This window comes from Cygnus olor, chromosome 2 (genome assembly GCF_009769625.2).
Source record: "Cygnus olor isolate bCygOlo1 chromosome 2, bCygOlo1.pri.v2, whole genome shotgun sequence".
NCBI lineage: Eukaryota > Metazoa > Chordata > Aves > Anseriformes > Anatidae > Cygnus > Cygnus olor.
This window is the reverse complement of record NC_049170.1, coordinates 47,788,621-47,808,086: the sequence shown is the minus strand read 5'-3', so window position 1 is coordinate 47,808,086 and position 19,466 is coordinate 47,788,621. Positions and strand designations below refer to the sequence as shown.

The 19,466-nt window shown below is 40.5% G+C and overlaps 1 protein-coding gene across 28 annotated transcripts in view; it reads right to left on the bottom strand.

Moving 5' to 3' along the window:
- Positions 1 to 5,821: 5,821 nt before the first annotated feature.
- The window catches only part of TRAK1 (trafficking kinesin protein 1), a 137,582-nt gene continuing 123,937 nt past the window's right edge, over positions 5,822 to 19,466 (bottom strand). For 26 of the 28 annotated variants that reach the window (XM_040546353.1, XM_040546339.1, XM_040546342.1 and 23 more), the window contains 2 exons: positions 13,507 to 13,609; positions 5,822 to 8,798 (listed from right to left, as the gene is read on the bottom strand). In XM_040546353.1, the coding sequence (XP_040402287.1) occupies positions 8,000 to 8,798; positions 13,507 to 13,609 (902 nt within the window). In that variant the 3' untranslated portion in view covers positions 5,822 to 7,999. Of the gene's footprint in view, positions 8,799 to 11,680; positions 12,737 to 13,506; positions 13,610 to 19,466 lie in introns of those variants that run through there. The other 2 variants (XM_040546362.1, XM_040546361.1) reach the window with 1 other exon arrangement.

The window sequence follows — 19,466 nt, the reverse complement described above, 5'->3', positions numbered from 1 at the left end:
TTGATCAGTGTGGTTGGACTGGATAACCTCCTTTCAACCCTAACCATTCAGTGATTCAGTGATTCCTACAACTTGTCTTAGACAGCTATCTTACAAAATGTATTTTCAAGTGCAGATTTGTGTCTTCTTGGGCTACAGAAGCAGTTTAGATTTGAAGATCCAGTTTTGAGGTGCCTCATCATAAAATAAAGATATGCCCACTGATCCCAAAAGGTGAGTCTCTGCTCCCTTTTATGTAAATCCCCCTCAACTTCCTTTCTCAAGCATGCCCTATGTCTTCTGCTGTGGGTGTTGGACTTTGGACCTTTTGCTAAGTATCTTTAACTCAGTAAACTAACAGAAACCCAGATTAACAGGAAAGAGGTCAGACAATATTCTGCCTTGCTAGTGAGTTGGAGCAGCTCACAGCTCTGTCTGACAAGCACCAGACCTGCGCAAAGAGAGGGACAATAACGTGTGACTTGGAACAAAAGAGGACAGAGAAAAGCAGGACAGGGGCAAAAAAAGCATGTGACCAGCTCTACCAGCAGTAAAAACTGAGATTTCACATCTGACTTCACATAAACACCCTGAAACAGTCAGTCTAGGAAAGAAATATTTTTTTACTTGCGGTTCACTTGCCATTTTTTAAATTAAGAAATGTAAGAAATTACCATCAGAAAAGATAAAAGGATGCATGTTACACTTCATAGACATATGTATATATATTTATATATGCAACGAATAATACACCTAGAAAATATTCAGAAAGAGAAAATAGCAAGTAGGGTTGCTTGTTTCCCCTCTGAAATTAACACTGAGTATCTCACTTGTCAAGTATATCTGGACCTTGGGTAATCACTGAAGGCAAGCTCCACAGAGGAAATTTTTGACATCTAACCTAGAGTTAAGCCTAGGATCAAAACATTTGGTACTTAAATTCAAGACAGTGACCAAAAGAGCCCGACATCCAATGGTCAAAAAAAAAATCAAAAAAAAAAAAAATCAGTGAGGTATCTTGAACATGTTAATATATATCTCTTGAACTACAACTTGGACTACAAATTTCCCTACATGGCTAAGCATCAGATTCTACAGTCTAAACATCTGTATCAATTGGTTTAAGTTTTTAAATTCAATCTATTTACAAATTTTATGTTTTAGGTCTGTACTGGACAGATACTTGGCATTTCTAAGTTGAATACTATTTTACTTCAAATTTTGAATCCAAATGTATGAATTAAAGGGCCTGCAGGAAAATCAGAAAATACTACTGGCACCTTAACCTTATGCTCTCTAAGTCAATGAGACTATCATCAGAAATTGGAAAAAATATGCTCAGAATAAAAATTTATACCCTGAAAGGTTGTCACAGTCACGGTATTACAAGAAAATTGAGTACTTAATTTGCTAGCTGGGTGACACAAATTGGTTCCTTTTTGGCCATGAGTGGAATGTTTTCAGTTGTCAAAAATAAATAAATTAATCTGATTTTATTTGATTTGATTTGATTTTCAGAATACGCTTGCACTTTTCTGATCACTTACACTTTTCTGATCAGGTTTTACCAGGACCTTGGTTTTATTTGAGAAAAAATCAACAGTGTCCTGCTGTGGCACTGACTGAATATCAGCTGAAAGGAAAGAGCACCATCTGCTGTGTAACCATCACTCCTTCTGACAGCATTTAGGGATATTTGGAAGTTTCTCCACAAAGGTCCAGTCCTGCCTGCCTGATCTCTATTCATAACCCTAATGATGTTATTTTTGGAAGGTGAGCTTGCCTGCCTTTCTGCCTGCCCATTGCACTGCAGCCTCCCCTTGGGGGAAAAGGCACTGTGTTACGGGAATGCCCGTGCAGATCCTGCTCTGCTATCCTTCACTTTCCTGCATCACCTGCCTGCTCCATCCCTGCTGCAAGGAGCCCAAGGCATCACCTGCCCTGAGGCCACAGCCAGAGGTTTCCAGCTTTTCAGCTGGAAACTGAAATTGCCTCTTCTGTCCGGAGTGGAGGAATGTACAAGTGTGTCCTAGCCAAGTGGTGAAAGGTTTTTCTGTGCCTTTGATTTTTGTATCCCCTGAGTTCATTAAATTTCTCTTAAAGAACAAAAATCTGGCTGTGGGCTTGTTAAAGCTTTAATCATTCCTAAGTGCCTGTGTCAACTGAGCAGCAATTGGATTCAGCACAGCTTGAGGCCTATTTCAGCAGGACAAAAATCCCTATAATCTTTTAAATACAAGCATTATCGGTTTCTTGAGCGTATTCCTTTCTCACATTAAAGCTCACTGCCTACATTACAGCTAAGCACATTGCTAAGCACCTGTAACTTTCAGGCCCTTTATCGTTTTCTTGCTACTCTGTTTACTTGTGGCTTGTTAACCGAATCAAAGGAGGTCTGAACGGAGCCGGGTGAGATGCCACAGCACAGCGAACAATACTAATTTCTCAACATGAATACAAGATGCAGGCACCAGATCCTGTCTGTACCAGAGGAAGGCAGGACGCAGCTCGCTCCTATTGCTGGATTTTTCAATACAATGTGGAAAGCTGCTAACAAATGTCTTCAGGTAGTTGAGGACAACTGTTGTTGTGCACTTGTGCACTACCGTGTTATGTTGTGGGGCCATTCAGCGCTTTGGTGACATGCAAAAGAAAGGGCGAAAGGATCCCAAAAGGCTGAAATACCAGCCGAGGCCTCCAGAGAACATCCCCTGAGGCCACAGCCCAGCCTCAGACACTGGTCTCAGCACTTATCACCCCCCCATACCGCCAATCCAGCTTTCAGAGGTGGACGACCATGTTCCTTGCTGTGGCATGGTGAAGATATATCCATCATTTTTTCTGTTATATTTGGATATGGCAAAGATGGAGGAACATTTCTGAGTGGAAGCAACAATTCACCAGCCATTTTGCCTTCTGAGGCCTTGTTTGGGCTCTAATTTTTTTCTGCTTTGAAACTGCCCAAGTGCAATAACTATTGCTGAATTTCCAGGTGGCTCATGCAGTCTTTGTTACCCCATGGCATAATTTACTGTTCTGAAGAAGAAACTAGGAAACTCTCCAGTTGCTGCCATCATTTCCAGAAGCAAGAACTGGGTGTTCTAACATACCCTATTTCCTACAAAATCCACTGAAATCACCAGGGGGAAGCATTCAACAAGCAGAAATGTCCTGCACCCAGGGAGACCTCCTTCCCTTGGACCATCTCCAGCTGTGCATTTTCTGTCTCGAGGTGTTCGGCCTGACTCGTCTTTGACTCTCCTTGATCTCAGTGGGCTGCAGTTTCCCTCTTTAGTTTCCCCATGGCCTTCTTTGTCATCACAGGTATTTTATCAGTTTTCCTTTCCCAGGAGGACAACCTTGAAGACCAGTTCTGTAGGGCCTTCAGTGACTACTAAACCTCTGGATTTTCATGGCTGTTTAAGCAGCAATACTCCTCGAGTTCCAGGACTTTGGGAAAGCTGGGCTTACTATTCACCTTCAGAGACTTGATAGCCTGAAAGTAAATATATCCACCTGCACTCGCTTATTGAACAACATTGCTGTTCACTTAATCATCACAGAAGATGCAGAACTCCAAAGAAAGACAGGAATAAAAATAGCATTCTTGATACTTTTTAAAAAGTCAGAAAATGATACAGCACAAGCAGCAAACCCCATGTAATTGTTCTTTCCAAAGCCAAAAATTTAGGTCACTACAGTAGTTGTCATTGACATCAGCAGGGATGAGTTGGTGAGAAAAAAACTATTAATTTTGGAAGGAGACAAGGTGTAAAAAGGCGATAACCCCACAAGATGCTTCCTGTGTTATACAAAACTCACCCAAGACCCTGCCTGTACCCACAGCACCCAGCGCAGCCCAGCAAGGAGTGCGAGCAGGTCAGAGGGCCATGCACAGGACCGCCAGCTCTCACACGGCAGGGATCAGGCGGGGAGGCAAACCCAGGCCAGGGCTGCATGCAGGTAGGGCTGCTGTGAGGAGAGGACAGAGCAAGAAGTGACCAGGGTGCCACAGAGCTGCAATGCTGTCACAGGGGGATTTTTCATCCTCCTGTGTCAGAGGCATTTAATAGCACAGAAACCATGGCATCCAAGACTTGGGGTAATCGGTGGCAATGCAGGCTGGGGGCCAACAACTGGATTCCCTTGAGCACATCCCTTCCTTTCTCAAGGAGGAACACAGTTCATGACAGCTTACAATTAACTGAAGATGTGAAGGGTCATTTGAAAGCATCTACACAGGATCCTGGAAGCAGGAGGGTGCAGGAAGGTGGGTGGTGTTCCCACAGGGCTACCCAGCACTGCTGGTGCAGAACCATGAGGGGATCTGCAATTCTCTTAGCTTAATTTTCATCACTCATATGACTGCCTTACAAATCTTCCTGAGTGCAAATAATTTTACCTTGCTGTTTTCTGCTGCACATTCATTTCTTTTGCTTTTCCTAGGCCATGTGTCACTGTCACTTGTCCCGATTGCCTGGCAATAAGCTCAGGGACTGAAGCTTCTGACCATGAGACAGCTGAAGGGATTCAGGAATTGGACCTGAGGGGCTGGGTCCTCACTTACACATGTCCAGGAAGTTATTGCATGAGGCAACAAGTGCCCCACTTTGTCAACTGCAATATCCAGGTAAAACACATAAGCCTGTAAAACAAATAAATAATAATAATAAAAAAGAACTAATCTGAGTTACTCTTTAAAATCTTATTTTTAGCTATAATAGAAGAAAAATTATCTGCCTTATATTAATACTAAAAATTTGTAGTAAGATACTTGCAGGTAGACCCTATGATTGCAGAACTCTTCAATGTAAATGAGAGTATTCTAGACTCAGGTCTCTGACTCTAAATATTTGCTTTTTCAAGGACAGCAGGACAGACCAGGTCCAGATGGGCCAAACATGATCCCACTACAGCATTTATCACCAACAGAATGCAATTTTCTAAGTAAAACTTTTCCCTTTTTATACCTTAAGCACCAGCTTCCATTAAGAGGTCCCACTCCAGGAATCTTCCAGGGTTTCCTTCCTTTCTCTCTCTTCTGTACACATCTGTGATGGTTTCCAGACGTCCTCCCCATTTCACATGTACATATCCTTCCATGAGTTAACCAGACCCAAACCCCTACTCATCCCATAGCCATTGGCACCCCATGGGCCAGACCCAGCTCCTCCCTTTTGCTGGAGTGCCACTTACTTCACCCAGCCTGTCCTCAGGCGTGGATGGCTGGAGGTATCTTCCTCCTTCAGTACTCTTCCTCCCTCAATTCCTTCCCTGTAATCCCAGGTTTGTTGCCTGACTAACCCCTCCTTCAGGCAGCTCTTTTACTGTTACTTGGTTCTCATTGTGTGTGAAGTTTCTAATTGCCTGCAGGATGTTCAGTGGGCTACTTCTTCCCTGAGTAACAAAGATACCTGGCTAACAGCAGGCTTTGGGATGTTTCCTCCTTACTCATCTTTGTACTTGCATATTTTGGCACTAGTTTTTGCATCATATTAAGCAGGAGAATTCACACCCCTCTGCCTAATCAAAATACACAAACCACGTAACATCCAATTGTTCTTTCTAGGAATTCGATTAGAAGCAAAATTGCATTCACTTCATTGTTTGTTTGTTTGTTTTGCTTTATTGTGACCTGATCTGAGTAAGAGTCACCAACCAGTTCTGGCAATTTTTAAGTCTCAAAACTTTTCAGCCACTTCTATAACTAAGAATTTTAAAGAAGAGCAAACACCACCATGGCCTCTTAATTTGCTTTGACTAAGAGATGAAAGCAAGAGATCAAGTAGGAAGACTTGACACCTTAAAAGATCTGGAAAAAACGCTAAATAATACACAACAATGCAACTTTTCTGTTATTTTATTGATATTAGTGAAGAAAATTTAGATTTCATCTTTCTGATGTGTTACAATTGCTTTCTCTGGTGGGTGGACAGATCCTACTGCTTATTGAAAGGCTAAATAATGCTTTCCAATTGCATGATTAGCTTCTACACTTTAAATTCTCATATGGTATTGCTTTCTTCCTCTGGGTATATAAAATGGTCCATTAAGTCCATGATTTTTCAGAATCAACTGTTATTCTATCTACTGTTTTAGGATACATTCAAATTAAAAGGTACTTAAATTTACTTGCAATAAGTGCACACACACAACGGCAAAGAGAGCTGATGACATTTTACTAAAACATTTTAAGTTCATAGAATAAATATGTCTTCAAACACATGCAGTAACTGACCGATGTGTTTTTTTTTCTTTCTCAAAAAATATCCTTAGTGTCCATAGCACTACCGCCATAACTACTTCATTCAAAAAAAAAAAAAAAAAAGAAAACAAAAAGAAAACACCTATCTCTTGTCACAAAGACTAAAAGACAGTTTCATTTATACAAGAAATTATCAGTGCTAATGATTTAGTAACAGTCTGGTACAAATGGCAATTCACAGCAATTACTTGTAGTGTGATTATGGTAATGACAAATGGGGAGCTTGATTTAGATGTCACAAGAACTGGAAGGAAAAGAAAGCAGATGTTGACACCCCAACCCCACCCCATTTCCTCCTCTCCCCCCCTGCTTCAGAAACAATTTAGGGCTCAGCTCTGCTCTAGGAACAAGCTCCCTCCAGTCCGTTCCAGTTCCAGGAGATTTCAATTCTCTCTACAAGCACCCAGCAGAAATTTGGGAGAAACAGGTAAGAAAATCATAAGACCAATAAGGATCACCTGGCCACAACTCAATGGTGTGCGACATCTTGTTTCTTTTCTAAAGAAGTGGGGTATTATAGGTTTGGCATTGGGATGTGGCTTTTTCAGTTTAAAACCACCACGGAATAAAGTGTTTTACATACTTTTACCTCTGCTAAGGTCAAACTTTGAATGAAAAAGATTTCTTCAAAAAAAGAAAACAGAAAATGGGCAGGGAATATTCTCACCCTCTTTACAACACCATGGTCCTCTACATGCATGAAAGCTGAACAACAACATGTTGATGGCAAGTTGCTTTTTCCAGCTTGTACCATTCCGTTACTAAATTTCTGTGGTTCTCTGCTGAGGTTTCAAGGACACGCCTTTTCCAAACACTGATTTTGCTACATGTTCTTTTATAACATTCTTATCTGTCAAATCTGTTCCGCAACTCTGACTTCTAGGAAGTCAGCGCCATGTTTACTTCATGAGTTGTGAAAATTGTTCTTTGGGCACACTGGCAAAGGATGTTTCAGTGGCAGCAACACGTAGTAAAGCATTTTCCCTTCCATGATCCAGTGCAGCATTGAAAAACAAAACAAAAAACTAAAAAGAAGTCACACAGAACGTAAGCATGCCAAATGAAACAGCAGTGGTAGAAATATGTCAATATTCCAGGTACCCAGTAGGCCTGCTGACCTCAACAGTATTAGTTCAAGTTTGTCGTATCAGGGAGGAGGAGAATACAGAACAGAAAGAAAGTTTCATCCATTCAGGCATAATAGCCAGGCACTCCAATAATTCAGCTCAACTCATCTACAAAAGCAAAAATAAAACTATCAAGTGTTAAACTGAGTGCTTCTTTCAGCATTTAATGAAGCACAATTACTCCCATGCTTCAAGTGATGTAATGCGAGGTCTCACATAACATATTCAATAGCTTCCCATGCACCTTCAACTCAAGTTAGGCTAGCTACAGAATTCATGTTTTTCCTAGTCAAGCTATTTCTTGTTGTTTATGTTCTTTGTTTTTTTTCAGTATATCTTAAAAAAAAAAAAAAAACTTTTCAAAAGGTTAGCAAGTTAACCCTAATACAGCAATCATAATGTAGAGCCTTTCGCACTCAATCGAACAGTAAAAGAATCCAATTAGTTACAATAGATCTGGTACATATTTACACATTTTTTACAAAGTTTACACATTTCTCCCATTAGGCACAAAGTTGATTTGTCAAACTCAAGAGGCAATGAAGGGGTGGTGAGGAGAGGAAAAGAGGATTGGAGAAAGAATCTGAGTATTTTTGTTTAAAAAGACTAGCTGTAAAAATAAAGTTATTCATCGTAAGCTAGTTTGCTTCGGGAGCTTGGTTCCCATGAGGATGCCCGAAGTGAGTGTTGTTGGGCCTTTCATCTGCATGCTGGAACCCACCATGGTGGGGAAGCTCCGGTTCCTTCGGATGCCAGTGTTCAGCTGGATGCCCCCGATGGCACTGGTCACAGCAGGGCAGCCCAGTGGGAGACTGTCTGGTGCCAGGCCTCCGGGAACAAGGCCCCTCACCGGTCCTTGTGCCCCGCAGAGAAGAGGTCCCTGGTCATCAGTTAAAGGAGGAGCTGACGCCTGCCCTGAACTCACAACTTTGGCGATACCAAACCTCTTGACTTTGTCCACGAGATTAAGGTTAGAAACAGACACGTCAGTCTGACTCTCACTGTTCCTGATGTTCTTTTTATTCCTCACCTCCTTCAGGATCGAACTGGCAGGCTTTGAAGCCAGGAAGTTGTCATAAGGTGGGCTGGTGCACTTGAACTCAAAGGATGGAGGGGAAGAAGAAGGTGTCTGCATAGGTGAGTTTGGTGGAGTGGAAGGAATGATCGCCATTTTAGGTGAGTATGTGTTCAGGAGAGTGCCTCTGCTGGCTCTGTCCCAGCTCTGTGGATTGTACACTGCTGCCGAGATGCCCCTTTCCTTCAGCAGCCACACCAGCCCCAGAGACGTGCTCATTGTCGTCGTGGATTCCCGGAGGTTAGTGAAGGATTCGGCCAAACTCAGACGCCGAGGAGTACAGGGAGTAGCCACCGGGGTGCCTTTCAAGTTGCTAATGCTGCCACAAGCTGGAGTAGGTGCTGCGTTAAGGCTGAAAGCAAAGGAGCAGTCAAATTATTCTCTCCACTGGGGAATTAAAACTTATTGCAAGCCAGATTTTTAACCCTGAATAGGGACTTTTATCCACGTAGAGAGTGCATGGGAAGCTGTAATTTCCCAGGTCCTAACAAATGTGACAAGTACTGAAACACCATCTCTTATAAAATGCATCTCTCCACTTTGGATACCTCAGCAGGCAGTTTCACGGGATTAATGCATTCCCCAACAACCCGCCCTGACATTTCTTCTGATAAACTATTACATTGACAGGTTTGTGATCAGCACCTTCAGTTTTCCCTCCTGATCAGCTGGCTGTCACAATTCCCAGTTGCTTCCATGAGACAAGGAAACAGGGGGACTCGACCGGTGGTATAAGCAAGACAGATTTGGTTTTTAGTGTTGCTTCTGAGCACGCAGAACTGCTAGTTATTCTAGTACTGCTGGGTCATAGCGGAGTCAATGGCAAGGGAGGAAGGGAACGTACTTGCTACAGAAGCATTTGTAGCAAAGCTGCTGGGATTTAGTATTGTCACCAACATGCACTCCTGTAAGGTCCAACCTTTCTTATGTTGAATTTGTTCACATTTAAGGGGGAGGAGATGTGGGATCTGACTTTTAATGGCGGTGGACAGCGGTGTGAACAGTCATCAAAAGAATTGAGAAAATACAGTCAAGCTCTTGGTTGTCAACTGGCCAATGGGTAACTGATCACTCGGTAGCAAACTATACCTGACAAAGAGCCATTCTACTGTTAGTTCAGTACAACATTAATTCCTATAGCTAAATTTCCTCCCAAATCTAGTTCTTTCTTTTCAAAATAATTTATGTTTGCGGCAGTGGGCAAGAAAAGGTTACATTGGCAATGACCTGCACAAGTGGCAGGCATTATAAACTTATGCTTATTGATATGTTACTGCATTTTTTTCTTAAGCACACTACTGTTGGTTATTAGGTTTTGAGGCATATCAAATAGCACCCATTTTGGTAGATCATACTCTCCCCAATAAGTTGACTATCTGAATGAACAGACTCAATCCCTAAAAAAAAACCAAAAACTATTAGTTACAGATCTGGTCAGCCACAGCATGTTTACCTATGTATAATCCCTACTCAAAATTTGTGTCAGTCCAAGGTACACCATTCATTGAATGAGTCATGGTGTACTCAGTTATTGCAGAAACAAGGCATGTAGGACACCCGTAACACTCCAAATTCGTGTCTATTTGGGAGAATACCAAGGGTTACGTGCAGCTTTAAAAAAAAAAAAAAAAAAGCTTTCTGACGACTTCTGACTATGCTGAGATGCTGCATTTTTTTGCCAGATATACATACACAAAAAAGAGAATTCCACCTACTAGGCATGGATTCATTCTTCTAGTGGCAGTTGAGGGGTCTTGACCAATGCAACACGATGCTAACAAAAATTTACTGAGCTCACCACTGCTCAAAGACGGAAACCTTCCCCTTTGTCTTGCCATGTTTGGAAGTAGAAGACACTCAGCAAAGAGTCATACAAGCACCACAGCCAATGCAAGAGAGGGTAAAACTAAGTAGGTGAGTGGTGGGGAACAAGGGAAAGAGTGGGATTTCCCTATGAAATTACAGCCCCATTTCACTTAAGTCAACACTGTTATGACTGTGAAATTAGACATCACAGAATCACAGAATTGAAGGGGTTGGAAAGGACCTCGAAAGATCATCGGGTCTGACCCCCCTGCCAAAGCAGGTTCCTTAGAGCAGGCTGCCCAGGTAGGCGTCCAAATGGGCCTTGAATATCCCCAGAGAAGGAGACTTCACAACCTCCCTGGGCAGCCTGTTCCATCCTGGGTGGCTTTGTTCTGAGCTTGTTTTTGATGAGCTTAGAATTTCGTCTAATGGTATACAGCAATTGGATAACAGGAGTTAATGTAATACTACAAACTTTAGTCCAGTGATCTCCGAAAAACCAGCAGCACTTTGACATCTTTAAGGCACTCCTTAACTGAGGCAATATTGGCCTGGCATTACCAAGTTTCAAGCTATGTCTTCCCTCCATGGGTAAATAGGATCTAACTAAATGACCTCTACCATTATTTGGAACTGTAACAACTTCTATTGAAAACAGTAAAACTGACAAAGAATTTTTACCCTGCAGACACGATTCAGCAAGATGAATCCCGTATATTCCTATCTGCAAACTGCACCGACACACTTTTGAGAGCTAATATTTAGAATGGCGCAATTTCAAGAGCAGCCTTACTAAGCTGCCCCAAAATTTGTCGTCTTGCACCACCCTGTGGGCTGTGGCAGTCAGTGCAGCCAGTGGATGTGCTAAGATAAAGTTGCCTGTGGTCCCTTCATTTTGCCTCGATGAAGTCAGTGGCAGGGAAGAACGCAGAGCAGAGCTAAGACCATCACACATGGCCACTGCAGCAGCACACACACACAGTCTGAGCAGAAAGGAAGCATTAGTTCTCAGCTTTTCTCTTAAGAATCAATTAAAACTGCATCTTCATAGCTGCGATCGCAGTTTATGGTGGTGGCGCTGAAGAGCAGCATGACAGCCACTGTGATGCATCTCCCATACTGGCTAGATAGACACAGAAGTATGGAAGAACTTTTGAAAAGCATGAGGGGGGGGAAAAGAAAGAGGAAGAGAATTTACTCTCTGAACAGACTTTCTACAGGATAGGATGGAGTACATTTTGGAAACTCAGACATGAGTGTTAATTATCAGACTTTAAGGTGTCCAAGTCATGAGCACTACAGCACTTGAGTGGCTTAATTTTTTTCCAGCCCCAGATTTCGGTTGCAGAAAGTTAGAGCAGCTTTTTTTTTTTTTTTTTTTTTTTTTTTTTAAACTAATTTGTAAGCACTGGTATATATTATAGTGCAATTAAAAAATAAGTCCTGCGAGAAACTGATTATTATGTAGGTGCTACTTTTTTGCTTGGTTGATCATTTGGGTATTGCTTTAAACAGGAAATATTTCCCCCTTCAAACTGAGCAACGTGGCAGAGCAGCCCAGACACAGCCACAGAAACAGGCCCAAACTGGCCTCAGCAACCCAGCCCAGTGGCAGTTCCAGAGTTAGACTGGGGAAAAAATAATAATAATAAAATAATAAAAAAAAATGAGCACCTCATTGAGCTAGATAAAATTTAGTCAGGTTAGAGCATAACCTGGGTTAGAGGCTAGGTTCAAACGCAACCAGGTAGGCAAGTATCTAAACTCTTTGGGTTAGCTGGTGCCACACACACTAGCATTCCTTCCACATGGCTCTGCCAACAGAGAGCTGTTGGCAGCATTGCTCACCCCCTGCCACGCTGGGTCATAGTGTCTGCCCTACATCTCCTCTCAGCAAACGTGACATAATGGAGTTTCCTCGTCCTTCTCACATGACCTGTGAAGAATCATTTATAGTTGGTAAGGAGTTGCTCCTTAAACATGCTTGCTGAAAATATCATGTTATTTTGGTCTTTTTCCTCCTGAATCAATCGTGAACTTTGGGGTAACCAAAGCACCTGAAAATGTATCGAATTTAGCTGTCAGCTATGGCTGATTTGTTAGATTTAGTAACCAGCACAATCAGGGAGCTTATTACAACCACAGTTAACAGCAATTCAAGGATAAAAAGAATAAAATAGAATTGCAGCCAAATAAAAGGATCTTTTCAGTAGTATTGTTGAGGGGAGAGGAAGACAAAAGACAATAAAGAAAAATGAGCCAGACCAAGATCAACTCACTACATTCAGAAAGGGAAGCAGAAAAGTTACATTTATTCATAATCTATTTCCTTTACACGTATTTATCACCTGACAGGTATTCATATTTAATACCCTTACTTCTCATGCGTTCCTTAGGTAGTCAGTGCCCATCTGGTGTCTAAACAAGTCTAGACACATCATCTCTGAATGGGTACCTACACAAGGGTACACTCCCCCATAGGAGCTGAAAGGGACAGAGAAAGCAATGAGGCATTGTCCTTCTGCACAGCAAAATACACTTTAACTTCTGATTTCCTAAGGAAGCAAAGAGCCCTGTATGTATGAAATTCAGTCACCCTCTCCAATTCTCATCTCTTCACATTCTATAAGGGTGTGCCTACACATGTCAATTACTATTATTAAGCCAGTTCACTAGTTTCAGTCTGGCTAATGAGAACTCATTTCCAACAGTTACACCTAGGAACAGAGTAGACAGTTCCCTGTTTTTAATTAAGTCATTTTTTTTCTCCTCCCTTCCTCACGCATTTCCTGGGTACTGCTGAAGTATCTGTTTCTATGTTTCTTTACCAGCATATCCCTTTTCAACCTGCACCAAAGATTTCATTTTGTCCTCCCCAGAAAAATCTAATATTTTTCTTCGGACAACACAGGAAATGCACAATTGGGTGAGCACCACATTCTGAGCATTCACCCATAGGGTCTGTACCTAGTTTTGGATATCCAGCTTTGAACACCGGGAACAAACTTTATTTCTGATCTGGCAATATTTTAACTAGAGACAACAAAATTTAAGACATTTTGGTTGGCTGTCTAAAACATTATACGTGCCTCTCAAATAAAATCATTTTGAGGTAACTGAAAATGGGAGGAGTAATTCTGGGGGTGTGCTCTAATTCACCAGTGCAGCTAATGCTTTTGCTTGTGCCATTAATTTGCATCTCCTCACATGGAAGCTCTGACATAGCTGAAGGCTTTGCCAAGGGAAACCCTTACCTTGGTGTGACTCGTGTGAGCTCATCAGAAGGGTGCAGAATGCGGCAGGTGGTGAAGGTGAAGGTGGAGTTGGTTTGTGACATGCACTTCCCAGGATGAGGTACTAAATTAAAAAAAAAAAAAGCAAATTCTTTGCATTTTACACAGAAAAAAAACAAACAGCACAAACTTCTGTGTGCTGATAGGACAGATGCAAAAAGTGATGAGGTACCTCAGGCAGGATCAATGTAAGAAAAGTGAAATACACAAGTGCTACAGTGTTCTATCAGACACTTGTTCTCCAATCAAATCTAGGACTCCAAGGCCAGTGCTAAAACGTCTCGCTGAAACTTCCCTGTGATCACTAACACTGCAGAAAAGTCTTGCTCAAAACAGATTTAGACAAGGCAGAGTTTGAAACGCTAGTCCTTATCTAAACTAGCAATTTTAACCAGTGGGAAATCGCAACAAACATTTTCTAGTACCAGCAAAGGAGCACTAGGATTTACTGAATGCTCATGCATTTCAGCATTTAGATTGATCCACAAAAAGGTATCCCCATTACTTTTCAGTAATGGATCCGGCTTACTAGTGCTACAAGAACACACTAAAAAGTTAGGGAGGAGAAGGGAGGGAATGGACACACAGCACTATTTCTTTATCTCATCTCTTTTCATATCGACAGTAAGGAAAAAGGCAGGTATTTTTGGATCCACTACTGTACATCTGTGACACTTCCCTCATGCATGTGTTTAGATTCTTTAAGACTATATGTCCTCAGCTGCACAATATAGCGATTTCTGAGTATTTGTAAAGAGTGTTGTAAAACATTTTCCCTACAAATGTGGCTGCAAAGATGCCCATTTGCAAGTTTATCATTAATTTGGGAAAGAAGCAATACAGCTCATAATTTAGAAAATGAAGAACCTAGGCCAATTGCTTTCTTCCTAGTAGAGACACTTCTGTGGATATGCTAATTAGCTCTATAATGCAGCTGTGGCCATTGCAAAATAGAAAATTTAAGAGCCATGCATCTGAAAAGCTGATTGAACAACACCCAAAGTATTGTAGCAAAGGTATCATGATTGCATAGGTTCTCTTATTTAACAACCAAACTTAACAGTGGTCAAAAGACATGCATGATAAAAACTGTGCGCAGCTCCCTCCCTCTTGTTTCTACCCAGCCCTCTTGAGCCATTCCCCAAGTAAGCCACATTTGAATACCACAGTATACAACTATTCAACACATTGCAGAGGACAGACAGACAGACCAACTAGACCAGATGCCATTCTGAACTTCCAGATACGATTAGCAAAAGCAAGGCAAGTCTTAAATTGTGGCTGTGTTCCCTTTTCTATATCTATAGTATCACAGCTCAAAAATAGTGTGTGCAGTTAGGTAGTCCTTTAGAAGCATATATAAGCAGTGTGTGAAGGACAGAGCACAGGGAGTGTGAACGGTGGAAGCAGAAGTGTCTAAGCATACAATCAACAGTGACTCAAGCCTAGCAAATATTAAAATGTACTGCTGTACATTAAAGAAGGATATTTCCCCCAAAAAATAAAATAAAAAAATACTGGAGTGTCATGTTAACACACTCAAAAGTTAGCACAGCATAACGTAACAACAAGCTCTACTTCACCTCCAGAGATGGGAATTATGATGCTTCAGGATTCCAGTTGCTTTAGAGATTAGTGTGAGCACTACAAAAGTTATTACAAGGGAGCACAGCCTAGCAATCATGATTCTCTCCATATTGTAGAGAGGAAAAAGAAAATCTGGAGAAAGAGCTCAAATAACCGGACATGAAAAAAATTGGTTACTTAGAGGAAACAAAGGACTTAACATAAATCAAATAGAAACAAAGCAATTATCCCTGGATGATGAATAGAGAACAGATTAAAGCAACGCTGGTTTAGGATTGCAAGCTCAACCCAAAGAAGCACACAGCTGTAACACAGTAAGTGAATTGTCCCCGTTTGTAATATCCATTGAGCATCCCCTCAGGCTGGAAACAGGCACGTCGAAGATACATAGCTGCATTAGCAAAAGCAAGACTCATTGTTATTAATGAGTCAGAGATAGGAGAAGGCTGCTAAAAGGAGAGAAGTCACTTGGCCCTAGTAAGAGGAAACAAATTGAAATGATCAATAAAAATCAATTTCCAGGATGTATTCCAACTTCAAATACCACTAAAAAGTTCTATACCAGCTTCATCCTCCATCAGTCAACAATGGGGTGCACATTGCTGTTGCATTTTCCATCCTTTGGACACAATACAAAGAGAGGGAGAGAACCTGTTGCTGTAAATGAACAAAGTTCGTAAAATAGAAACAAAATGATTTATTCCTAACCCAGTAATTTTTTGTAACAATGGCCATAACCTGAATTAGTATAAACTTGTGAATAAGTAATATGTAACTTTATAATGAGAGACTATTTTCATATACACAGCAAAATACTATTTTTAATATAACATTGAGTTATTAAGAAAACAATTGTGGGGGTTTAAGAGCAAATTATTTTTTCAGTATGCAAAGCTAGTATTCCCAGTAAACATCTGCAATACCAATGGCTAAAAGAAACTGTCTGAATAACCCTTCCTCCATCTGTTTTACATAGGTTTACCTCTAGGAATATCTGTTCCATGTGACTATGGATAGAAAGAAATTTGTTTTATTTATACCCTGTTTTTCAAACAAGTAGATGTTTAACAAATTTCATATCTGTATAAAAAAAATAATCTATATATAATTATATATATATCTATAATAATAATCTATAATAGTCTATAATAATCTATACAGAAGTATAATGCAATTTTTATCCATCAGGAATAACACAAACTAAACAGTATGTGTATTTTTTCCCCTAAATTAAAAATCTAACTAAACCCTAGATTGCTGCAGTATTGTGTTTTGGCTCTCAGTAATTAATGATTTTTTAAGCTTTTTTTTTTTTATTGATTCTTAGGTATTTTGGAAATAATGCAAAATATTACAGCTGAAAGAGACTCTCCTGTAAGCAAAACTCTGTTGTAAAAACATCTTTTAAAACACAGAAAAAAAAATACTGATCAAGAACCTGACTGAGGAGAGCTCCGTCTTCTGGAAAAGCAGAGCTTTCCCCACTCAACACAACAAACACAAAGCTGATCTTCTATAACTCAGACCTGTTTCAGATCCACCTTGAGTACTCAGGGCTTCTGGGCTATTCTGCTAGATGCAAACAGCAAAACAGATGCATTCAGGACATAATCTTCTGCTCAGGAAACCCTCCAAAGACCGTATCATCTGGGTTTTCAACCAGCTCATTCAGAGAAAGGTACAAAGTTAGAGCGGGCAAACTAGTGGCCTCCCCATCCGCAAAAAGATGTCAGATATATTGAGCTTGAGGAAGATTCATAATAAGCAGCTATTCTAAAATGACTGAACTTTTTTTTAAACAGTGGTTCCAACTTCAATTTCACCGTTGTGTTAGATGAATAGTGAGGAGGCAGAGAGCTCACAGTGGCCAATAAATATTTGCATTTCATATAAAAAAATACAAATACAAACCCTGGCAAATACAGGGTTATGCAAGAATGAACTTTAAAAAAAAAATCAGTAATCTTCAGAGTATGACTTGATCCATCCTGAGTCAAAGGCAAAGTTTTAGTCCAACATTGAAGCAAGCTACTGTACTAGGTTAAAGGTTGGACTACGTGATCTTAGAAGTCTTTTCCAACTGAATTATTCTACTCTTTTTTTTTCCCCTCTTCATGTTTTAACAAAAGGAGGAAGCAGAGTTCCCTGGCCTTTTAGTAGAGGGAGATGGGGAATTTGTACATCTCTTTAGTGCAGGCTGGTTAGACAGGGATTTGGAAGAGAATAACAACAAAGGACTGTGGGCAGATTCTTCCTCCAAGTGTTATCATTTGGGATTAAAGGTATGGACTTTACTTTTGTGAGTGTATGCCAGCAACTCCATTCCCAAGTAGACTGAAATTTCTGTAAACTAGATCACAAATCACAGAATGGTTTGAATTGAAAGAGGCCTTAAAGATTACCTAGTTCCTGCCCTGGGCAGGGACACGTCCCACCAGACCAGGTTGTCCAAAGCCCCATCCAGCCTGGCCTTGAACACCTCCAGGGATGGGGCATCCACAGCTTCTCTGGGCAACCTGTTCCAGTATCTAACGGGATCCACAGAACAAGATAGCTACTCCATGTACTCTCCAAATTCAGTCGAGTTCATCCTCTCCAGGTGACTGAAGGTGAAAGCTCTGACCACTAGTGCCACTGGCACTGAAAACTCTTGGCTGACAGAGCAGGGAGCATTTAGGGTGTGCTAAATCTGACACGTGGGCTAACTACTGAAACAAAACAGAGCTGGGTGGTAAACACAGCAGCTGTAAAACGTGAGCATAGTGCTGTCCTAAAGGGGTTAGGCGCCTCCTGAGAAGAATGTCCTTCAGTAAACACTGGTGTCAGGGAGTGACTGTGACTACTCAAAACCACTAAGAGCCTGTATGCCTATGCCAGGAGCACTACTCCTGTTTCTTAAACAATTTACAACATTTTGTTTTTCCAAATGTCTGCCTTCCTAAGCTTTCCATTTATTTTGCCTTTGGAAACAGTGAGAGATGAAAACCTGAGGAAAGACAGGTATCCCTTGGGCAGTATTTTCTTAGCTTCCTTTTGGCTGAGGTCTCCTCACATATATACAACCAAGGAGTGCAGATGTAAAAAGTCTTCAAAGTATTTAATATGGCTTCAACATGATTTTATCCCCAGACTGAAATTCTAACATTTTAACAGCACAGATAGCAAATGCTGACAGATTTTTCTTAAAGAAACAATTACTGTGAAATATTCATGCTATTTGAAAATAAAATATTTAAGTACGCATCAATATCTTAGTTTTAAGAAGAGTAACAAAACGTATTGCTTTTCTATACAATGGTAACCTCTTATAAGCGTGTGTAGCAATCCTGCTAAAAACAACTCAAATGTAAGACATTCATTGTGTATTTTTTCTTTCAATTTTAGGCATCTCTTTGGAGAGATCTCCATGTTATTAATGTCTGAAAATGAAATACAGACGCTGACCCTGTAATATTGTGTACATATGCTCTGTTGAAATCAAAGCAATCAGTCAGTGGAGCTAATAAATACAAGCATTGGAAGATCAGTTTGTGCACTCAATATTAGAATGCAATTAAGCATGTGCTGAACTTGAATTAAGAGCAGCCCTTGTAACTTCAAAATGAGAACATTCACAACATCCTTCAAGTTGAATATACTAAGTGCTTTGAGTGGGTTGGGGTTGTTTGTTTAAGGGAGACATGTACCTGAAAAGTAGCAAATGAAAAAAAAAAAACGCACTAAAAAGAAACTACACTCTTTACAGCTTTAAAAATATACTACAGTTTCAAAGAATAATATATATATATATATAGGTATATATATAGGTTACTAAAAATTTGTGCTTCAAAAATTAATTCTCTCTCACAGCCATGTGCTATGACTTCTTTACCATTTCAAATATGCTGAGAGTCTCTATTCAAGTGATACACAAATTTCAAATTATTTCTGGGTATTAACTAGAACTGCAATTCTGGAATTCACAATCCTCTGTCAAGTTACTGAGCCCACACACAGTATGTAGCTCCAACAGATCATATGCGGATCATAAGTCACATGTGTGTTAATTTCTTCTGAAATGTTCAGAGCCATAATTGTGATATAATCTATATATATGGTAAGGAATTTACTAGACATATCAACGGATACTACAGTTCTCAACACTGAAATTAAAAAAAATATTTGGATTGTAACTTTTTCTTATTTAGTTAGAATGATTTCTGACTCTCCATCACTCAAACAAGAGACAACTGGTACTCTGTTCTGAGTACACTGATTTTGGCTGCAAGACATCTTTAGCACTAATAACAATTTCTGATCTCCTGAAACTGGACTTTTCCTAGGGTTCATCAGAA